We start from the raw sequence: 22,729 nt of genomic DNA, 5'->3' as shown, positions 1-22,729 counted from the left end.
GGAGGGCGGCCGGAGCCCTGGGAGGAGGGCGGCGAGCCCCGGCGGGGGCTCCGCTCCCCCCCCGGCGGCCAGGGGGAGGGCGGCCAGAGCCCTGGGAGGAGGGCGGCGAGCCCCGGCCGGGGCTCCGCTCTCCCCGGCGGCCCGGGGGGAGGGCGCCGGGCAGGAGGGCAGCCGGAGCCCTGGGAGGAGGGCAGGTGAGCCCGGCCGTGCCCCGCTCTCCCCAGCGGCCACAGCCAGAGCACCACACCGCGCCGCCCCCCTCCAGGTGCCGCCCCAAGCACAAGCTTGGTGGGCTGATGCCTGGAGCCGGCCCTGCTAAAGTCAAGATATACCACTTCTCCCTTACTCTGTCAAAGAAAGCTATTAGGTTGATTTGACAGAATTTGTTCTCGATAAATCCATGCTGATTATTACTTAGGTTGATTTTCCCGAAGTCATAATCATTCTGAATATCACTTTATATATTTGAGATGGAGAATCACTGAGCAGTGCTTTTCCAGAGCAACATTCCTAAAAACTTCAGTTCATGAGAGAGGCAGTACATAAAAAAAAAGATTTGCTTAAAGGTGGCTGATAATGGTATTCCTTTTCTAAAGAAGTACAGCTGTTAAAAAATCATTAGCAGAAGAGAAGCAAGAAGGACTTCCTTTAGATGAGAATGAAGACTTGAGTTTTCTGTATATTAGCAACAAGGAATAAAAGCAAACATGGAGGGACTGATTGAAAGAAAAGCAGATATGCAGGTGGGGTACATACACCAAATTTTAAAATAAAGCCACAGAACATTTATTTTGGACTCTACCAATTAGTTTTTGGTTTATTTTTCTCCCCTACCCAGATGTGCTGAACTAGGGATGCTGGGGGCGCTGCCGCACCGCCTGGCTTGAAGTGGTTTTCATTATATGCAGGGTATACATTTGAATGAATGGCTTTCAGCACCCCCACTATAAAAATTGTTCAAGCACTTCTGCCCCCACCTTCTGAAAATACTCAATTTTGAGAGTAGTCACCAATTTATTGAGGACTTCATTGTTTCTTCAAGGAAATGTGATACAGTACTTTTGTACAGAACTTTTTGGTTATGCCTAGGCATGGCAGTTGAACTTTATATATATATATATATATATAGGAACACTCTTAAAATGCAATTCCAATAAGCACCAGGGATAAAATGAGACAGCAAATGAATCATTAGACAAAACCTCCAAGCCCTCCACACCCTCACACACACACTGAAAAGCTAACGTTTTTGCTCAGTTTATTTAGTTTATCTGCTTTAAAAATGCACATTACAAGTACTCTGAATGAACTGAATTAACAGTAGTTAGTTACAAAAACTTTTCATAAAATGCTAGTTTCCATTATCTACAATACTCTCTAATTAATCACAGCAGTACGCTGGAAGGTCTAATCTATTTTCTGGCAGTGGAAAATGATCAGGAGCATAACACTTTTAAACTGGGGAACTGTCCTTTTTATTATAAAAATGTACCAAATACAGATATGAAAGAATCAAACATACTTAAATTGAAATGATACCATGGTGCTTTGGGGAATCTCTATATGTACAGATTCTGAAGTCTGTTTGATATTGGGACTCTGTCAAACTGCATTTTGAATATGGGGCTTGTCTGAATTCTATCATCTTTTTATCTGCCTCACAGTGACACAGGGCTAATAATAATAACAGGAGTACTTGTGGCACCTTAGAGACTAACAAGTTTATTTGAGCATAAGCTTTCGTGGGCTAAACCCCATGATATATATACACACACAAACACACACACAGAACATGAAACAGTAAGTGTTACCATACACACTATAATGAGAGTGATCTGTTAAGGTGAGCTATTACCAGCAGGAGAGAAAAAAAAAAAAAAACACACAACTTTTTGTAGTGGTAATCAAAATGGCCCGTTTCCAGCAGTTGACAAGAAGGTGTGAGGAGCAGTGGGGGGGGGGGGGGAATAAACATGGGGAAATAGTTTTACTTCTTTGTGTAATGACCCATCCACTCACAGTCTTTATTCAGACCTAATTTAATGGTGTCCAGTTTGCAAATTAATTCCAATTCAGCAGTCTCTCGTTGGAGCCTGTTTTTAAAGTTTTTGCTGTTGTAATATTGCGACTTTTAGGTCTGCAATCGAGTGACCAGGGAGACTGAGGTGTTCTCCAACTGGTTTTTTAATGTTATAATTCTTGATGTCTGATTTATGTCCATTTATTCTTTTACGTACAGACTGACCGGTTTGACCAATGTACATGGCAGAGGGGCATTGCTGGCGCATGATGGCATACATCACATTGGTAGATGTGCAGGTAAACGAGCTTCTGATAGTATGGCTGATGTGATTAGGTCCTATGATGGTATCCCCTGAATAGATATGTGGACAGAGTTGGCAACAGGCTTTGTTGCAAGGATAGGTTCCTGGGTTTGTATTTTTGTTGTGTGGTTGCTGATGAGTATTTGTTTCAGGTTTGGGGGCTGTCTGTAAGCAAGGACTGGCCTGTCTCCCAAGATCTGTGAGAGTGATGGATCGTCTTTCAGAATAGGTTGTAGATCCTTGATGCACTGGAGAGGTTTTAGTTGGGGGCTGAAGGTGATGGCTAGTGGCGTTCTGTTACTTTCTTTGTTGGGCCTGTCCTCTAGAAGGTAACTTCTGGGTACTCTTCTGGCTCTGTCAATCTGTTTCTTCACTTCAGCAGGTGGGTATTGTATTGTAAGAATGCTTGATAGAGATCTTGTAGGTGTTTGTCTCTGTCTGAGGGGTTGGAGCAAATGTGATTGTATCATAGAGCTTGGCTGTAGACAATGGATCGTGTGGTGTGGTCTGGATGAGAGCTGGAGGCATGTAGGTAAGTATAGTGGTCAGTAGGTTTCTGGTATAGCGTGGTGTTTATGTGACCATCGCTTATTAGCACTGTTGTGTCCAGAAAGTGGATCTCTTGTGTGGACTGGTCCAGGCTGAGGTTGATGGTGGGGTTGAAATCATGGTGGAATTCCTCAAGGGCTTCTTTTCCATAGGTCCAGATGATGAAGATGTCATCAGTGTAGCGCAAGTAGAGTAGGGGCGTTAGGGGACGAGAGCTGAGAAAGCGTTGCTCTAAGTCAGCCATAAAAATGTTGGCATACTGTGGGGCCATGCGGGTACCCATAGCAGTGCCGCTGATTTGAAGGTATACATTGTCCCCAAATGTGAAATAGTTATGGGTAAGGACAAAGTCAAAGTTCAGCCACCAGGTTTGCCGTGACATTATCAGGGATACTATTCCTGACAGCTTGTAGTCCATCTTTGTGTGGAATGTTGGTGTAGAGAGCTTCTACATCCATAGTGGCTAGGATGGCGTTTTCAGGAAGATCACCAATGGATTGTAGTTTCCTCAGGAAGTCAGTGGTGTCTCGAAGATAGCTAGGAGAGCTGGTAGCATAGGGCCTGAGGATGGAGTCTACATAGCCAGATAATCCCGCTGTCAGGGTGCCAATGCCTGAGATGACGGGGCGTCCAGAATTTCCAGGTTTATGGCTCTCGGGTAGCAGATAGAATACCCTGCTCGGGTTCTAGGGGTGTGTCTGTGCGGATTTGCTCTTGTGCTTTTTCAGGGAGTTTCTTGAGCAGATGGTGTAGTTTCTTTTGGTAACCCTCAGTGGGATCAGAGAATAATAGCTTGTAGAATGTGGTGTTGGACAGCTGCCTAGCAGCCTCTTGTTCATATGCCGACCTATTCATGATGGTAACAGCACCTCCTTTGTCAGCCTTTTTGATTATGGTGTCAGAGTTGTTTCTGAGGCTGTGGATAGCACTGTGTTCTGCACAGCTGAGGTTATGTGGCAAGTGATGCTGTTTTTCCACAATTTCAGCCCGGGCACATCGGCGGAAGCACTCTATGTAGAAGTCCAGTCTGTTGTTTCGACCTTCAGGAGGAGTCTACCCAGAATCCTTCTTTTTGTAGTGTTGGTAGGAAGGTCTCTGTGGGTTAGTATGCTGTTCAGAGGTGTATTGGAAATATTCCTTGAGTCGGAGACGTCGAAAATAGGATTCTAGGTCACCACAGAACTGCATCATGTTCGTGGGGGTGGAGGGGCAGAAGGAGAGGCCCCGAGACAGGACAGAGTCTTCTGCTGGGCTAAGAGTATAGCTGGATAGATTAACAATATTGCTGGGTGGATTAAGGGAACCACTGTTGTGGCCCCTTGTGGCACGTAGTAGTAGTGATAGTTTAGTGTCCTTTTTCCTTTGTAGAGAAGCAAAGTGTGCGTTGTAAATGGCTTATCTAGTTTTTGTAACGTCCAGCCACGAGGAAGTTTGTGTGGAAGGTTGTTTTTTTATGAGAGTATCCACTTTTGAGAGCTCATTCTTAATCTTTCCCTGTTTGCTGTATAGGATGTTGATCAGGTGGTTCCGCAGTTTCTTTGAGAGTGTGTGGCACAATCTGTCAGCATAGTCTGGGTGGTATGTAGAGTGTAATGGATTTTTTACCTTCAGTCCTAACAATGGAGCACCTACAACCTTGATGGTCCTCTATTCATATGAAAGCATCAATGGACAAAGTTGGCTAACAGGGCAAAACACTTTTTCCAGTCTAAACCTCAAGGGAGAGGTAACTAAGCTACAGATCACCTGGTGGGAGATCCCCATTATCTGATAAGGCTGATTGGGGTCACCTGACAAAGATGACTGGAGGTTATAAAAGAAAGGTTCTTTCAGCCTTTTTGGAGAGAAATAGAGGAGACCAGAGAGATGCCATGTTCCAGAGGTGGAGCCAAGTGCAGGAGGGAAGTTGGAGAAGGCAGCTCCTGGACTCTTTAGCAGCCACTGAGCCAAATGCCAAAGAATGCTGAACAGTGGTGAGGAAATTGAGCTAGGGAATGGCACACAGATGTTTATTGATTTGTCTGGATCTGTATGTTTCTTGTTCTGGCTGAAGAAAAGAATAATTGGTTTTGGAATCATTTGCAAAGCCCATGGTTTGCTTCCACTATCTTGTATCCCTGAAGAGGTGAACTGTGTAAGCCAGAGTGCCTACATGGTGGAACTCCGGGAAAGGGTATGCTAAGCCTCTGACGAATCTGGCACTAGTTTTGAGGCCAACGGGGGCTCAGCTCTAAATAGAGGGTGCTCAATACAGATCTGCATCCCCAGGGCGTACCAAGAAACCCAAAGCCTGAGGCAGTGCCTGGACTATGCTCAGTCAGGAAATTAAAAAAAAAAAAAAAAAATTCTCACAGGTGTAGAGTGTAAAGCCCAAACACAGCTGCCTGGTGAATGTCCAGCAGAGGGAGTTTTACCAGAACTGTCACAGTTACTCATCATGAAAATAATAGATCAGCACCTCATGGGTATTTCACACGTTTTAGACACTCAGATATTTGTTTACATAATTGGGGTAAGCAATGGAAAAGGTAACACTCATAATTTGTGCTGTAGAAGTAACATTTAGGTCGATGTAAGGCAGCTTATTTCGACCTCTGTCAGTGTCTACACTACAATGGTGCTCCCGACGATGTAAGTTGCCCATCACACTGACGTAATTCCACCTATGCAAGAGATGTAGCACTTAAGTCTATGTAGTTAGGGTGACACAGAGTTCATGTTACTTGCATTGCTTGTTGGCTGTCAGCCTGCCGCGGGGCTGACATAGGGCCGGCTCTGGCTTTTTTGCTGCCCCAAGCAAAAAACACCCGGCCGGACGGAGCAGCAAAACGGGGGAGGGGAAGAGGAAAACAAACCTGCCCCCGGCCGGAGTGGCGAGCGGGGGGGAGGGGGAGGGACAAACCTGCTGGCCAGAGCAGCAAGGGGTGGGGGGGGGAGGAGGCGGGAAACAAACCTGCCCCCGGCCAGAGCGGCAAAGGGGTGGGGGGAGGCGGGAAACAAACCTGTCCCCGGCCAGAGCGGCAAAGGGGTGGGGACAAACTGGCCGGCCGGAGCGACGAAGGAAAGAAAAAACAAAAAAACAAAAACAAATACCTGTGGGGCGGCGGTAGCGTGGGTGCAGGGGGACTCCCGGCTCTGCAGACCCCGGGCAGCGGAGTGCGCACCCCGGCCAGCTGTGGGGGAGAGAGAGAATGGGGGCGGCCAGGGCTTCCTTAAGCGGGGTGCTTGCCACGCGGCCCCTCCCGCTGCACCGCCTGCCGGGAGGGCTCCGCGCCACTCCGATTGGCAGGCAGGGAAGGACCCGGGTTTGCTGCAGGGTGCTCCCGTCCTCCGCCCCCTACAGCAAACCAAAAAGAAAAAAGAAAAAACCTGCAAGGGCGGCCAAAGCAGTGAAGCGCAAAAAAAAAAAGATTAGATGGAATGCCGCACCTTGGAATCTGCCGCCCCAAGCACGAGCTTGCTCAGCTGGTGCCTGGAGCCGGCCCTGGGCTGACAGCTGGAGCCCCTCCCACCCGCTGTTGACAGACTGAGATGTCAGCCGGGCTCAAAGCTGGAGCTTCCTCACCCGCAACCCTGGTGTTGACAGCCAGAGCTATGAGGCTGGCACAGGGCTCAATTTCATAGCAGGGAGCCTACCAGCAGTGAAATTGATATTCTTGTCAGTTTCTTGGCAGCTATTATTTCACATTTCCTCTCCAGCTCAGTCTGTCACCCCCGGGACAGGGGTGCTCCAGCTGTAAGTCCTGCACTGCTGTCAGTGCCCCACAATGCTCCACTTCAGTCAGTGCAAGTGCTCCTGGTGAGGATGCACACCACTGGCAAAAGGAGGGTAGTGTGGACACCAACAGCCACTTTAATTGCTGCAATGGCTGTAGGTCAACCTAACTTAAATCAACCTAATTTTGTAGTGTAGACAAGCCCTTAGGATTATGAGTGAACACCAAGTTACATACTAATCAGCAAGCTCTTACAACAGGTTAACATCATCATGTTTAAAAGACACTACCTTATTAAATAGGACTCAGTTGGCATGAACTAGTGGATATGACTAGACACATCAAAAACATTAACGTTGTCCAGGGAAGGATTTGAGGAGGCAACCTCTTTGGATAGTAGTTTAACAAGAAGTGCTAAAACTAGGAAGGAAGAAAAAGGTGGGGGGGGGGGGGGGGGGTGGGTGTGGGGGAGAGAGAGAGAGAGAGAGAGAGAGAGAGAGAGAGGAGTTTCACACCAATTCATCCATATTACTTATGGAACACAACTCAGAGAGTTTTGTTTAACTTAAGTTTCCAACCCAGCAAGAACAGTCTAGCTTCTGTATTAACATATCCCCCGCTTTACTGACATTCCATAAGCAGGTTACAGTATTGCAGGTCATCAACAATGGTGTTTGCTTCCCTCCCCCTGAACAACATGACCACCCCCCGCTCCCCCAAGGGAAAAAATTGGACTTGTACCTTAGTTTTCTTCTTTGTGATGTATAAAGAAAGCCTGGAATAGGGGCCAACAAAAAGTTACCCTTTGCACTCTAGAAAGTCAGATCTTATTTATCCTGGAGGACTATGGTAAATTATGAAATTATGACACCCCAGGAGTCTGAAAATGAGATAATCAGAAATGCTTAGTGTTCAACCAAAGGTAGAAAATGTAGATTAATTCAATAATGCTGCTTCTGTGGAGGGAGGTGGAATTACACAGATACTCGCATCGGCAAATTAAGCCAGAGCCAACCTTGCTTAGGTATAGACTCTATATTTTACCAAAAATCCTAGGCAAATCACTCATGTTGTAAATTATTTTTCTTTGAGATATGTTCTGCTTATTTGCAACCTTCTGACATCCTATAGCAGGAGTAGGCAACCTATGGCACGCGTGCCGAAGGTGGCACGTAAGCTGATTTTCAGTGGCACTCTCACAGCCCGCGACCTTGCCACCGGTCCAGGGGGCTCTGCATTTTAATTTAATTTTAAATGAAGCTTCTTAAACATTTTAAAAACCTTATTACTTTACATACAACAATAGTTTAGTTATATATTATAGATTTATAGAAACAGACCTTCTAAAAACATTAAAATGTATTACTGGCACGTGAAACCTTAAATTAGAGTGAATAAATGAAGACTCGGCACACCACTTCTGAAAGGTTGCCAACCCCTATCCTATAGTTTTCTCAAGATGTATGACGTATCAAATCTGTTAACTAGGGGTTATGTCTACACTGCAATTAAAAACCCACTGATGGCCCATGTCAGCTGACTTGGGCTCGCAGGGCTCAGGCTATGGGGCTGTTTAATTGAGGCATAGACATTTGGGCTTAGGCTGCAGCCTGAGCTCTGGGATCCTCCACATCTCAGTGTCCTAGAGTCTGGCCTCTGCTAGCATTAATATTGCCTTTATCCCTTCTGTCATCTCTCAGATACTGCTGCTCTTCTTCCACAGAACCATCATTAGCCTCCAGTCACTGTCCATTCTTTTGGCAGTTCAAGGAAAGCAGATGGGACAGAATGGTTCCCCTCCTGCAATGTCCAAAGCAGCTCTAATGTTTGCAGTAGTTTATTGAGTGATCAAGTTTCTCTCTCACAGAACACTTGTTTAGTATTATGAAACAGATTTCATATTTGGCACCATAACTGTGTTCTCTGTACTCTTGAGCGCCAGGCTGTCCCATCAATGACCCACCCGCCTACGTTTGTTTGAATGGAGGATTTGCAACCCTCTAATAAAATAGAATGAGAATTACTGGTCAAATTGATGTATACAGTACTTTGAAGCTGTTTAATATGGATTCAGATTCTCTCAGAATAAACCCTCTTTGCAATAAAGATCGAATCTGTTTGTTTTTTTAATACAGACTATACAAAACCACAGATTAAATACTATATTCTCTTTATTTTTCCAAGTCTCCCATACTGTAACTTGATAAATCTACCACTGTAATGCAAGTCTGATTACTTAAAGCACTTGCCATCAGCTTGTTTTTTACTAAACATAAAATATCCTTTAAACAATGCTTTAATGTTCTTTCATTCATTGGCACAGAATTCTATTTTATGTCTGCTTTTCAAACTGTGTATAGTTTTAGTCCCCTGGATCTTCTGGTGTGTCCTTTCAGGGTTCTTTGTTACAACAATCAATATTTACAATTGATTAAGCTGAGTACACCTGAAGTAGCAGTTTGTCCCTCTGTACAGTTCAGAGATTTGTATTACCACACTGGTAATACAAGCATGAAAATAAAGTTGTTTGTTTTATTTGTTTATTATTTAAGAAAACTGCCTCTTGATAGTCTGACGTAATTAGCATTAAAACTAAAGATGATCAAACCACAGCCTGCTGATATTCTTCATACAGCTCCCCTCCTACAGGCCTGAGGAACAGTATTGATACAGGTTTCAGAGTAGCAGCCGTGTTAGTAAAACTATTTCCCCATGCTTATTCCCCCCCACCCAGTTCCTCATATCTCCTTGTCAATTGCCGGAAATGGGCCATTTTCATTACCACTACAAACAGTTCTTTTTCTCTCCTGCTGATAAAAAGCTCACCTTAACTGATCACTCTCCTTATAGTGTGTATGGTAACACCCATTGTTTCATGTTGTGTGTGTGTGTGTGTATATATATATATATATATATATATATATATATATATTTTCTTACTGTATTTTCCACTACATGCATCCAATGAAGTGGGCTGTAGCCCACGAAAGCTTATGCTCAAATACATTTGTCAGTCTCTAAGGTGCCACAAGTACTCCTGTTCTTTTTTTAGTATTGATACAGTTCAGCCAAATTCAGCTCCTCCTATCAGAGGAAGTACTGTTTTTCAAATGTGGCCACGAGCAACTTTTCTTGTGACCACAACAACCTCCTGGTTGGTGATTGGGGAGGGAGAAGCAAAGCAGCAGCCCCGCCTCCTAAATGAGCCACCTTGGTGTTGGTTGCTGGGGCCACCAGCAGAGGTCAGTCCCTTGTCCTAGCTAGCTGGGAGGCTGTGAAAAGTTATATTAACAAACAGACAAATATCACTTTTCACAGAAGACTTGCTAGTTAATTGTATAAATTACTATGATTTGGACATGTAAATTGATTTGTTTTTCCTGAAGTTAATTACCGTAATTTTTTAGGAAAAAGTATCAGAGCAGCCATCAGCAAGAGTGGCCATAGACTAACTTAGATATCAGATGCAAAGCCTCTACCTAGCTCAGTTTCTTCCCCAAGCCCTACTTATTTCTGAATTCAGTGCAATAGTGGTTAAAGCATCTGCCCAACATTTTCAACCAGGGCTTTACTGCAGGACTCCTGTGAAATAAAAATAGCCTCCAGCTGGTGCCTTCCAAGCAAGGTCTATGTTCTGTTAGAAGCAAGCATAACTAGCTATGTATCAGTGTATAGCCCACACATCACTGACTACTTCAAAGTCCCTAGACTGATTCTACAGATTCTAAGAAATGGATGAACATGAGCTGTGTTTCCTGTTTTTTCCAGTTCAGATATGTAGAGCCTGGTCTACAATTAAAACTTGGCAACATTGCTCAAGGGCAGGGCTGGCTCTAGCTTTTTTGCTGCCCCAAGCAGCAAAAAAAAGCGCCGCCCCCAGGCCCCCCGCTGAGCACTGGGCCGCGCCGCCCCCCCTACCAAGTGCTACCGGAACCCCCTTCCAGCGCCGCGCCCGTGCCGCCCCCTCGCCAAGCCCCGCGCAACCGGAGCCCGCTCCCCCAGCGCTGTGCCGCCGGAGCGCCCCCCCGCTCCGGAATGCTGCGCCGTGCTCCCCCTGCCGCCCCTTACCAGGTGCCGCCTCAAGCATGTGCTTGGGTGCCTGGTGCCTAGAGCCGGCCCTGCTCAAGGGTGTGAAAAATTCATTAGGAGTACTTAAGCCAATTTATGCCCCAGTATAGACACCACTAGGGCCTGGTCTACACTACGGGTTTAGGTCGACTTTAGCAGCGTTAAACCGAATTAAGCCTGGACACGTCCACACAACGAGGCCCTTTCTTTCGACTTAAAGGGCCCTTTAAACCGGTTTCTTTACACCACCTCCGACGAGGGGATTAGCGATAAAACCGGCCTTTGCGGGTCGGAATTGGGGTAGTGTGGACGGAATTCGATGTTATTGGCCTCCGGGAGCTATCCCACAGTGCTTCATTGTGACCGCTCTGGACAGCGCTCTCAACTCAGATGCACTGACCAGGTAGACAGGAAAAGACCCGCGAAGGTTTGAATTTCATTTCCTGTTTGCCCAGCGTGGAGAGCACAGGTGACCACGCAGAGCTCATCAGCACAGGTAACCGTCATGGAGTCCTCCCAGGATCGCAAAAGAGCTCCAGCATGGACCGAACGGGAGGTACGAGATCTGCTCGCCATATGGGGAGATGAAGCAGTGATAGCTGAACTCCGTAGCAGTAAAAGAAATGGAAAAGTATTAGAAAAGATCTCCAAGGCCATGAAGGACCGAGGCCATAACAGGGACACACAGCAGTGCCGCGTGAAAATTAAGGAGCTAAGGCAAGCCTACCACAAAGCCAGAGAAGCAAACGGAAGGTCCGGGGCAGAGCCGCAAACTTGCCGCTACTACGCGGAGCTGCATGCGATCCTAGGGGGTGCAGCCACCACTACCCCAACCGTGTGCTATGACTCTCTCACTGGAGAAACACACAGGGAAGACGGTTCGGGGAACGAGGAAGATGACGATGGAGGTACTGTAGGTAGCTCACAGCAGCAAGGAAGCGGAGAAACCGGTTTCCCCAACAGCCAGGATATGTTTGTGACACTGGACCTGGAACCAGTAACCCCCGAACTCACCCAAGACCCTCAGGGCACACAGGAGACCTCTGGTGAGTGTAACTTTGTAAATATTTGTAAACATTACAAAAAAAAGCAAGCAAGTCTGTTAACGTGTATGGGGATGGAGCGGAAATCCTCCAGGGACATCTCCAGAAAGCTCTCCTGGTTGAAATGGGGTGATTTTATTAAGGGGGACATTCAGAGGCGCCCGTTCCTGCTATTCGGACCAGAAATGTTCCCCGCTGTTAACCACGCGGTGGGGGGGAGGGGTGAAGTGATCATCCCAGAGAATCGTGTGTGTGTGTGTGGGGGGGGTGGTTTACTTGTGTTTGTGCCGCATGTTAACCGGGAAACCGCAGCCCCCTCCTTTTACATTGAAACCCCATTTTAAATGGACAACCCAATTCATCCTTGAGATGGGAAATGCGCTGCTGTTTGCAACCTTTCCCGCATGTTAAGAAGGTTAAATAAGCCAAAACACTGTGGCCTACGATGGCTGCCTGCAAGCCGAAATATGCGACCTTGTAATGAAAGAGTGTACCCATTGTTCCCTAAAATGTGTCTTTTTTAACCACCTCTCCCTTCTCCTCCACCAGCTGCAAATGTTTCTCCTTCGCAGAGGCTCGTGAACATTAGAAAGAGAAAACGTAAGACGAGGGACGAGATGTTCACGGAGCTGCAGATGTCCTCCCACGCTGATAGAGCACAGCAGAATGCGTGGAGGCAGTCAATGTCGGAGATGAGAAAAGTCCAACATGAACGAGAGGAGAGGTGGCGGGCTGAAGACGATAGGTGGCGTCAGCTTGCAGACAGACGGCAAGAGGCAATGCTCCGTCTGCTGGAGCATCAAAGTGATATGCTCGAGCGTATGGTTGAGTTGCAGGAAAGGCAGCAGGAGCAGAGACCGCCGCTACAGCCCCTGTGTAACCAACAGCCCTCCTCCCCAAGTTCCATAGCCTCGTCACCCAGACGCCCAAGAACACGGTGGGGGGGCCTCCGTCCACCCAGTCACTCCACCCCAGATGATCGCCCAAGCATCAGAAGGCTGGGCTTCAATAAGAGTTAAAGTTTTAAAATGCAGTGTGTCCTTTTCCATCCCTCCTCCCCCACCCATCCCTGCTACCTTGGCAATTATCCCCCTACCTCTGTAAGGAACTAATAAAGAATGCATGAATGTGAAAAAACAATGACTTTATTGCCTCTGCAAGCGGGAGGGGAGGGGAGGGTGGGGTGGGGTGGTTGGTTTACAGGGAAGTAGAGTGAACCGGGTCGGGGGGGGGGGTTGGAGGGTTCATCAAGGAGAAACAAACAGAAGTTTCACACAGTAGCCTGGCCAGTCACAAAACTCGTTTTCAAAGCTTCTCTGATGCGCACCGCGCCCTGCTGTGCTCCTCTAACCGCCCTGGTGTCTGGCTGCGCGTAATCAGCGGCCAGGCGAGTTGCCTCAACCTCCCACCCCGCCATAAATGTCTCCCCCTTACTCTCACAGATATTGTGGAGCGCACAGCAAGCAGCAATAACAATGGGGATATTCTTTTCGCTGAGGTCTGAGCGAGTCAGTAAGCTGCGCCAGCGCGCTTTTAAACGTCCAAATGCACATTCCACCACCATTCGGCACTTGCTCAGCCTGTAGTTGAACAGGTCCTGACTCCTGTCCAGGCTGCCTGTGTATGGCTTCATGAGCCAGGCTGGGTCCCCAAGGATCACGATAGGCATTTCAACATCCCCAATGGTCACTTTCTGGTCCGGGAAGAAAGTCCCTTCCTCCAGCTTTCGAAACAGAGCAGAGTTCCTGAAGACGCGAGCATCATGTACCTTTCCCGGCCATCCCACGTTGATGTTGGTGAAACGTCCCTTGTGATCCACCAGGGCTTGCAGCAGCATTGAAAAGTACCCCTTGCGGTTTATGTAGTCGGTGGCTTGGTGCTCCGGTGACAAGATAGGGATATGGGTTCCGTCTATGGCCCCGCCACAGTTTGGGAATCCCATTTCAGCAAAACCATCCACTATTGACTGCACGTTGCCCAGAGTCACTACCCTTGCTATCACCAGGTCTTTCATTGCCCTGGCAAATTGGATCACAGCAGCCCCCACAGTAGATTTGCCCACTCCAAATTGATTCCCGACTGACCGGTAGCTGTCTGGCGTTGCAAGCTTCCACAGGGCTATTGCCACTCGCTTCTCAACTGTGAGGGCTGCTCTCATCTTGGTATCCTGGCGTTTCAGGGCAGGGGAAAGCAAGTCACAAAGTTCCATGAAAGTGCCCTTACGCATGCGAAAGTTTCGCAGCCACTGGGAATCGTCCCATACCTGCAGCACGATGCGGTCCCACCAGTCTGTGCTTGTTTCCCGGGCCCAGAATCGGCGTTCCACGGTATCAACCTGCCCCAGTAACACCATGATTTCCACATTGCTGGGGCCTGTGCCTTGTGAGAGGTCTATGGCCATGTCAATTTCCTCATCACTCTCGTCGCCGCGCTGCAATCGCCTCCTCGCCTGGTCCGGGTTTCGCCTTGGCATGTTCTGGCTCTGCATGTACTCCAGGACAATGCGCGTGGTGTTCATAGTGCTCATAATTGCCGCGGTGATCTGAGCGGGCTCCATGATCCCAGTGCTAGCTATGGCGCCTGGTCAGAAAAAAGGCGCGAAAGTAGTATCTGATGGACCAGGAGAAGGAGGGCGGGAGGGAGGGAGGGCCGAGTGACGACATGGCGTACAGGTACAGGAACAGGGAGAAACACAAACAACTGTCACACAGAATGGTCCCCCCAAAGATTAAACTGGAAACCCTGGGCTTAGCAGGCCGTTGATTTCACGGAGGAAGGGGAAGCAAATGAACACAGAACAAATCTATTTTTTACATCTTAAGGTGGCAGCCGACGCTGCAGCATGAGTGACAGCCATACCAGTATGACGATGACGGGTACCAATCATAATATGCCATCATCTGCCAAAAGGCAAGGGGCTGCTGCTGTGTAGCAATGCAGCCCCACGTCTGCCAGCCCCACGTCCGCCAGCACCCAGCATCGCCCTCGGCCTCTTCTGGGTGCTTAGCAGACAATATTGGGCAATTGGCAGAAAATAGTATATTATGACTGGTAACCGTCATCATCGAAACAGTAGCATGTCTGCCCAGGTGGCCATGATTGACAGCCATACCAGTACGACGACGACGGGTACCAGTCATAATATACCATCGCCTGCAAGGGGCTGGTGCAATGCAGCACTACGGCTGCCAGCCCCACGGCTATCACTCATGCTACACCGTCTACCGCCAAAAGGCAGTTAGCAGCTGCTGCTGTGTAGCAATGCAGTCCCACGTCTGCCGGCACCCAGAGGACATATGGTGACGGTGAGCTCAGCTGAGCTGAGCGGGCTCCATGCTTGCCGTGGTATGTTGTCTGCACAGGTAACCCAGGTAAAAAGGCGCGAATCTATTGTCTGCCGTTGCTGTGACGAGGGGGGAGGGGCCTGACGACATGTACCCAGAACCGCCCGCGACACTGTTTTGCATCATCCGGGCATTGGGATCTCAACCCAGAATTCAAAGAAAAGGCGCGAACCGCTTCTCGGCTCGAGCTGTGGCGCAAACGTAGTATCTGACGGCCTAGGGGAAGGAGGGAGGGGGGCCGAGTGACGACATGGCGTACAGGCACAGGGAATTAAAATAAAGAACGGTGGCTGTGCATCAGGGAGAGACACAAACAACTGTCACAGACTGGTCCCCCCCAAAGATTAAACTGAAAACCCTGTTGACGGAGGGAGGGGGAAGCAAATGAATACAGAGAAAATCTATTTTTTACATCTTAAGACGACGGTGCAGCGTGACTGATAGCCCTCGGCATCTTTCTGGGTGCTTGGCAGCAAATACTGGGCGGTGTATGACGATGGTCTTCAGGCCTATTGCACGAGCTGCTGCTCAGGGAAGACTCTGCTAACGTGCGATGACCCGACTTGTAATAGGCCGGCTAACAGTCATAATACACCATTTACTGCCAAAAGGCAAGCCCCACGGCTGCCAGCACCCAGATCGCCGATGAAGGCTACCAGTCTACTGCACCGTCTACCGCCAAAAGGCAGTTAGCAGCTGCTGCTGTGTAGCAATGCAGTCCCACGTCTGCCGGCACCCAGAGGACATATGGTGATGGTGAGCTCAGCTGTGCTGAGCGGGCTCCATGTTGTCTGCACAGGTAACCCAGGTAACCCAGATAAAAAGGCGCGAATCTATTGTCTGCCGTTGCTGTGACGGGGGAGGGAGGGGCCTGACGACATGTACCCAGAACCGCCCGCGACACTGTTTTGCATCATCCGGGCATTGGGATCTCAACCCAGAATTCCAAGGGGCGGCAGAGACTGCGGGAACTGTGGGATAGCTGTGGGATAGCTACCCATAGTGCAATGCTCCGGAAGTCGACGCTAGCCTCGTACTGTGGACGCGGTCTGCCGACTAGAGCACCTAGAGCATTTTATTGTGTGGACATACACAATCGGCTGTATACAACCGATTTCAATAAAACCGGCTTCTATAAATTCGAACTAATTTCGTAGTGTAGACATACCCTAGGTTAATGGAAGGATTCTTCTGTCTGCCTAGCTACAGCCCCTCAAGGGGATAGATTTACTACAGCGATGGATAAACCCCTTCTGTCACTGCAGAAAGCATATATACTATAGCAGCACTGCTGCAGAACTCCTGCTGCTGAAGCACAGCCGGAGCCTCAGTCAGCCAAACAGCCCAAGTTAGAGCTGGTAAACTACATACAGGGGAAGTGAACAAAAACCTGAGTAAGTCTTATTAAGCCAAGAAAATATAATGCAGTTTCTTTTCTTATGTTATCGCAGATATTTAACTACAGACATCTCAGAACACAAGATTTCATCCCCTTGAAGTTGTTTATTAGAAAGGCTGCTTCCAAAAACTTAGTTTGTAACCTTTTAAAACACAATAGTTATTTAAGATTCAAACTTTACTTTTGGCTGTGAGTTAACATTTTTATTTTTCCCCTCTCCTTCCTCGTGCTCAGGGGCGCCACATCATTAGCATTGATTTTAATTTATGTCCTATGTTAGCAGTTTAAAATTAAGCACTTGGAAAACATTGCAAGTATGTAATATCCTTCCTTAATAACTTGAAAGGGAACAATAACTGGGCCATGAGAAGAAAAACAAATACTAAGACTCCCACCTAAATAAGAGAATTTAATTTAAACTGAAGAAATCTCAGATCTATAATGCTGACTCACCACCATTTGAAAAAAGATAGTGGCACATTTTATTGGAATCTATTTTCAGTAGAGGCTGAAAAACCATGGTGGCCTGCACATCCAGAGAACAACTATGAAACGTCAATCCTGAAAGAAAAGTTAAAGTCCAGTTGTGGAGAAGAGTGAACACTCAAACTCCAAACTGCACAGAAAGAGACAAAAAAATTTTATGTATTTATATATCTAAAAATGCACCTATCCTTTTGTCTCTCAAGTTAACAAGGTGGCATTAGGTGCCAGAACAGGTAGAAAGTGGCTCACAAATAGAGCAGTAGCAGGAAACCCAGACCCCTAATTCTGCCCTCCATCCAAGCAAGAGAGCCTCCCTCAGAACGATGACACCAGTGCTCCTGCCCTGCTCCACTTTCTTGGTAACCCCAGAAACAGTTAAAAAAGGATCAAGAAGCAATCACTTGAAGGAGCTTCTCCCCTCCGGGTAAGGAAAAAACTGTGTGTATAAAAAAAAAATTATGTAAAAAAGAAGAGTGAAAGGGTACCAAAAACTTAATTCATTGACTCATGTGGTTGAAAATAAAACTTGAGAACAAGAATCAGGAAGAACCCAGGTTTTGTTATTTAACTATCATTTCTATTGTAGCAGCAGCTAGAAGCCCCATTCATTGACTAGGACCCCCTTGCACTAGGTCCTGTACAAACACAAACAAAAAACTCAGTTGTAAGTGTTTTGGGACAGGGACTAATTATTCACAATTTTTGTAATTTAGTCTGAGCTTTTTTCTTGAACACCAGTTTACACAAAGTCTACATGCAAAACTGTACTGGATTAATAAAAGGTGATATTTTAAACTGATTTAGCAAAACTTGTCCAAAACCCTCTTTAGACACACTGAAGATTTAAAACCAATTCATATCACTCAAGCTTTCAATGGTAAAGTTACAGATACAAGCTAAGGTGGCAAACAATTTTAAATCATTGTGTCACCATAGAGGGATTTGCACAGGCTTAATTAAAATCAGTTTAAAAACCTATTTTAGTTAAACCAGCATAGCTTCTGTACATAGACAAGCCCTGTATTTCAACAATCTGTTTTAGGGTATGCCTACATTTAAAATGCTACAGTGGCACAGCTGCAGCAGTTCAGTGTAGACACTCATTACAGCAACAGGAGGGGTTCTCCCCTCACTGCAGTTAAACCGCCTCCACCGCGGACCTAGCACTGTCCACACAGGGGGTTACATTGGCATAGCTATGTCTCAGGAGGTGTGAATTTTTCACACCCCTGACATGTGTAGCTATGCCAACTTTAGTTTTCAGTGTAGACCAGCTCTTACACTATAGATAGGGCCCTACCAAATTCATGATCATCATGGACCATGAAATCTGGCTATTGTAGGGGAGGGGCAGGGCTGGGGGCACTCTAGCCATGGGCTCCTACTTTGGGCCAGGCTCCAGCTGCTAATCCCAGCCCAGACTGGGGAGGGACAGGACTTCCTTTTCCCTTGCAGGAGCCACTCCGGGAGCTGGGTCAGACCCACCTCTGGGAACCTCCCCCAGCTGTAGGAAGCTCCATGGTAGCTGGCTGGGACAGGCAACAACCCAGGCGGAGAGGCTGCAGCCCCAGCTGTCAGCACCCCTCATCCCAGCCCAGGAGGAGAGGCTGCCTGGAAAACCCAAACGTAGGGTAACCCGCTCCCCATACCTTGCAATCCTCACTTCATGCTGCTGCTGACAGTGGTGCTGGCTTTAGAGCTTGGAGCCCAGCCAGCAGCCGCTGTTCTCCAGTTGCCCAGCTCTGAAGGCAGCGCCCCCGCCAGCAGCAGTGCAGAAGTAAAGGTAGCGATCCCATGACCCCCCCTACAGTAGCCTTTCCCATGACCCCCTTTTGGGTTGGGATCCCCATGGTTACAATACCCTGAAATTTCAGATGTAAACATTTGAAACCATGAAATTGACTATTTTAAAAATCCTGTGACCGTGAAATTGTCCAAAATGGACCGTGACTTTGGTAGGGCCTTAACTATAGAAGATAGTTGTCACTATCATTTCTGATACCCAACTGAAAACTGAAATTTAAGCATAGTGGTAATTCTCTGCACACTTCCCCAAGATTGACATCCAGGGGGTCACAGATGTGAAGAAGTGTAGCTGAGCAGCTGTCTTTTTAGAAAAGGGGAAGGGAAGAATTTCATCATAAACCCAGAAAGGAAGTGAGTCTGACTTCCACAATCTCTTATGAGTTACCTGTCCCAATGTTTTACAAGTCCAGTTTACAGAAACAAGGTCCTGCCCATCTGATGATACTTGGCACTAACTGATTTTTAAAAAGAATAGGTTACTAAACTCTCCTCCCACTCAGGTACGCCACTCCAAAAATTCACCAGCGTAATTATCTTCAAGCTCAACAGAACGAAACCTGAATAGACATTTACTGTACATACATTAAATGTCTGTACATGCTCACAATTCCAGTCTTCTGGCTAATTAAACAAATCTGTATAAATGCCAGTTTCTCTTCATGAAGCTATAGCACAAACTGCACAGCAACTATAGCATGCACAAACCTGTATTGCATATACCAACGTAGAGATGTGACAAAGGTTAATGTAAGTCTTACTCAGTAGTATTTTACATAAACATGAATGAAAACGGAGAGAAGAAAGGCTATGTTTGGGGGGGGGGGGGAATTCCCTCCTTTTCTTACAACCTCCTGCCCCCACACACACCAGAAAAAAATAATTAGTTCCCTTGGCAGAAGACCTGAGTCAATACAAGTTAGTAACTCCAGAAGATGAGCCTGTTTTAATGAAAATTTGGGAGTCAACTTTGCCAATACCTGGATATGACGTTAAAAGTTAGTGTGTGCTCCAAGGCTTTGTCTACGCTATTATCTTTCAGACCCACAGGGTTCATCTACACTGCAGCTGGGAGCGAGCCTCAGGTAGATGGGGCTGATTTTGTTATATGCCACCCCAAGAATTCACCAGCGTAACTGTCTTCAAACTCAACAGAACTAAGTTTGAGTCAGGCCCAACTGCCCACCAAGGCTTGAGAGCATAGGCGGCGAGTATCATCCCCAAACAGCCAGGCGTGGCCCCGCCCACACGCTGCCCCCAGGCTCCCCCTCCTGCTTCCACTCAGCACAGCTCCAGGATGGGGCTGGGCTGCCTGCCCTCCCAACACTCCGTGGCTGGGGCCCCGTCACCTACCCTCCCAGCGCTCCAGGGGAGGCTAGGGGCACTAGCCTAAGACAGGGGCCTGCGGCTGTGGTAGGAGTGGCTCTGAGCTCCGTTGGGGCGGGGGCACGTGACGCGGAAGCGGGGGCCTGGGGGCTAGCCTCCCCCAACTGGCGGTTCACGCACCACCCATGCGTGAGAAGCTGAACCACCACATCCATATTGTTATTTTTTGCGTGCTAACTTGAGCCCCACTACTGTGAGTTGATTTACCTGGGCTGGGAGGTTTGCTCCTAACTACAGCGTAGACCAAGGGTCGGCAACCTGTGGCATGCGAGCTGATTTACTGTGGCAGGCTGCTGCTGGCCTGGGGTCCCAGCTGCTAGTCTGGGGTTCCATCCACCGGCCACCATAAATGTAAAATGTATTACGGGCACGCGAAACCTTAAATTACCGTGAATAAATGAAGACTTGGCACACCACTTCTGAAAGGCTGCCGACCGCTGGTGTAGACATACCTTTAGGTGCAGCTCCTCCAGCAGAAGCCATAGTACAGATAAAGCTAGGCTGTTTTTACCACTATATTCCCCAGCCCAGCTGCACCATTTGGGAATGATATATCTGCAAAATCACAGTGTAAAAAGCCTTGAAGCAAGCTTAATATCATACCCAGGTGTTTGCTTAGGTTAACCCTTCCCTAGTAAACTCAAAATTTCAAATTAAACAAGCCAACCCTTTGGATTTACCAACTCCATTCCACAAGACTATTCAAAAAGATAGTTAATTTAAAAGTCACACTATAAACAAGTATCTTTACCTAGAATTCTGGACATGACCTTAAAAATTAATGAATTTTTTAAAGCCAAATTTACATGTCACTAATTATGCTCCAATTACTTTCTGCATTTCTTATCTTGGACAATAAAAAGCAATGAAGTCAGTTTCCACTTTTAGTTTTTAGTACTGCAATATGAGAGTTAAAATCCATGTAGAGGAATGTTGGTTTAAAAACAACAGTTTTCATTGAAATTTCTTTGTAATGTGAATTATCTACAGGGTTCTCATGAATTATAAAAAGTCAATTACTAAAGTTTAAACTTTGAACCAAATTTAAGTTTGCATCTATTTGAAAGGATGCTATTATCTTCTGTTTCAGGGACCACTTTATCTTCCTCAAGCAGCAACAAAAGCCTTTGAAGAGAAGTCATCTACCTGGAATGTATGTAACTGACTTAATTTTGGACCCAAGTTTAACGCAGACATGCCAAATTCATATAAGAAATGCAAAAAACAAGCCACGAAACCAATATTTTAGAGGTTTGTTTTAGCAAAAATTGGACAACTTGCACCATGAGGTGAACTTGAAAAGCCAAGAACTTTCTTGCTACAGCTTTGAAACATTACAGGGATCTCACTGCCCTCAGCTGTGCCTCTAGTTATGGGATATTACACAAGAAGCTGTACCAAGTTGAACTCTCATTTGCGCGGGGGTGCCCGAGGGCGAGAGGAAGGCGCTCTTCCAACTATCAGAAAAGTAAGGCCGCCTAGAGAAAGGACAACTGCTCGGGGAGGAAATACCAAGACCGAGCTCTGCTTCTTCTCTTCCACCTCGGAGACTACATAATACAACTCAACTCCTCAAAAAGTGTCTGTGGCCCCAGCCTGCCGCTCTCACCTCGGGCAGAGATTAGGAGACTCCGGAGGCAGCGCCTCCGCACACCGCCTCCCAGTAACAAGCGGCTGCACTGGGCTAGCTACCCGGAAGGACCCGAGTCACCCCCAGAGCTCCGGCTACCTCTGTTCCCCCAGGGTGTGCCCAGGCAAGGCAGGTAGTGGCGAGTGAGCCGGCCCCGAGGAAGTCGGAGCGCAGTAAGAGGGAGGAGGAAGCAAGGTAGAGGCAGAGGGGTAGAGGAGGGCGCTGCGCTAGGGGACGCCGGGGTGGGGCGGGGAGCCGGGGGAAGTAACGAGGAGGGGCCCGGGAGATCGCTGGGCTAGGACGGGGACGGACTGAGCGAGGCTCTGGGGCAGCCCGCGGGGGATGCCCACCCGCTCAAGGGGAAGGGCGCCGGGGACAAGCGGAACGGACCCCCGGGGCCACACACACCGGGGTGCTCGGCGGGACTCAGGCGTGCAGCACAGGGGGGCCGCAGCCGGGGGAGGCGAAAGCAAGCGCGGTGAGGGGCCCTGCGGCGGGCGGGGGAGAGTCAGGCGGCGGGAAGCGGGTGCTCCGGAGGCAGCGGCTCCAGTCCCGGCCCAACGAAACTCCTACGCGGCGCAAGGAAACAACGGAGTCACCCACCGAGGTCGGAGTGGTTCCCCTGGGCGACCGCCGCGCCCCGCATCGGCGGAGCCGGGGAGACCCCGGCCGCCACCGCCGATCCCCACGGAGCCATCCCTGATCCCAGCTGCTGCAGCTCGCGCTGCACAGCCTCCGCCTTCCAGCCCGCCCCGCCTAGGGGCCGCGCCGCTCCCTCGCAGCACTGAGCATGCCCGGGAGCAGCTGAGCCTCGCCTCGCCCCGCCCCTCCGGCCTCCTCGGGCTGCTCAGGGAGCCGGCAGGGAGGGAAGGGGCAAAGCCTGGGGTAAATGACGCGGGCGGGCCGGGGGGTGGTGCAGAGAGAGGGGCCACTCCAGGGGCTTGTTCCCCTGCTGGAAGGGCGCCTCTCAGAGCCCTCCGG

General features: G+C 48.2%; 1 protein-coding gene across 2 annotated transcripts in view; it reads right to left on the bottom strand.

Moving 5' to 3' along the window:
* The window catches only part of RELL1 (RELT like 1), a 54,415-nt gene extending 31,902 nt beyond the window's left edge, over positions 1-22,513 (bottom strand). For both annotated transcript variants that reach the window (XM_034771409.1, XM_034771410.1), the window contains exon 1: positions 22,352-22,513. In XM_034771409.1, the coding sequence (XP_034627300.1) occupies positions 22,352-22,445 (94 nt within the window). In that variant the 5' untranslated portion in view covers positions 22,446-22,513. The remainder of the gene's footprint in view (positions 1-22,351) is intronic.
* Positions 22,514-22,729: the final 216 nt, after the last annotated feature.

This window comes from Trachemys scripta, chromosome 5 (genome assembly GCF_013100865.1).
Source record: "Trachemys scripta elegans isolate TJP31775 chromosome 5, CAS_Tse_1.0, whole genome shotgun sequence".
NCBI lineage: Eukaryota > Metazoa > Chordata > Testudines > Emydidae > Trachemys > Trachemys scripta.
Note: the sequence above shows the minus strand (reverse complement) of the source record. Positions and strands in the feature narration are given on the sequence as shown.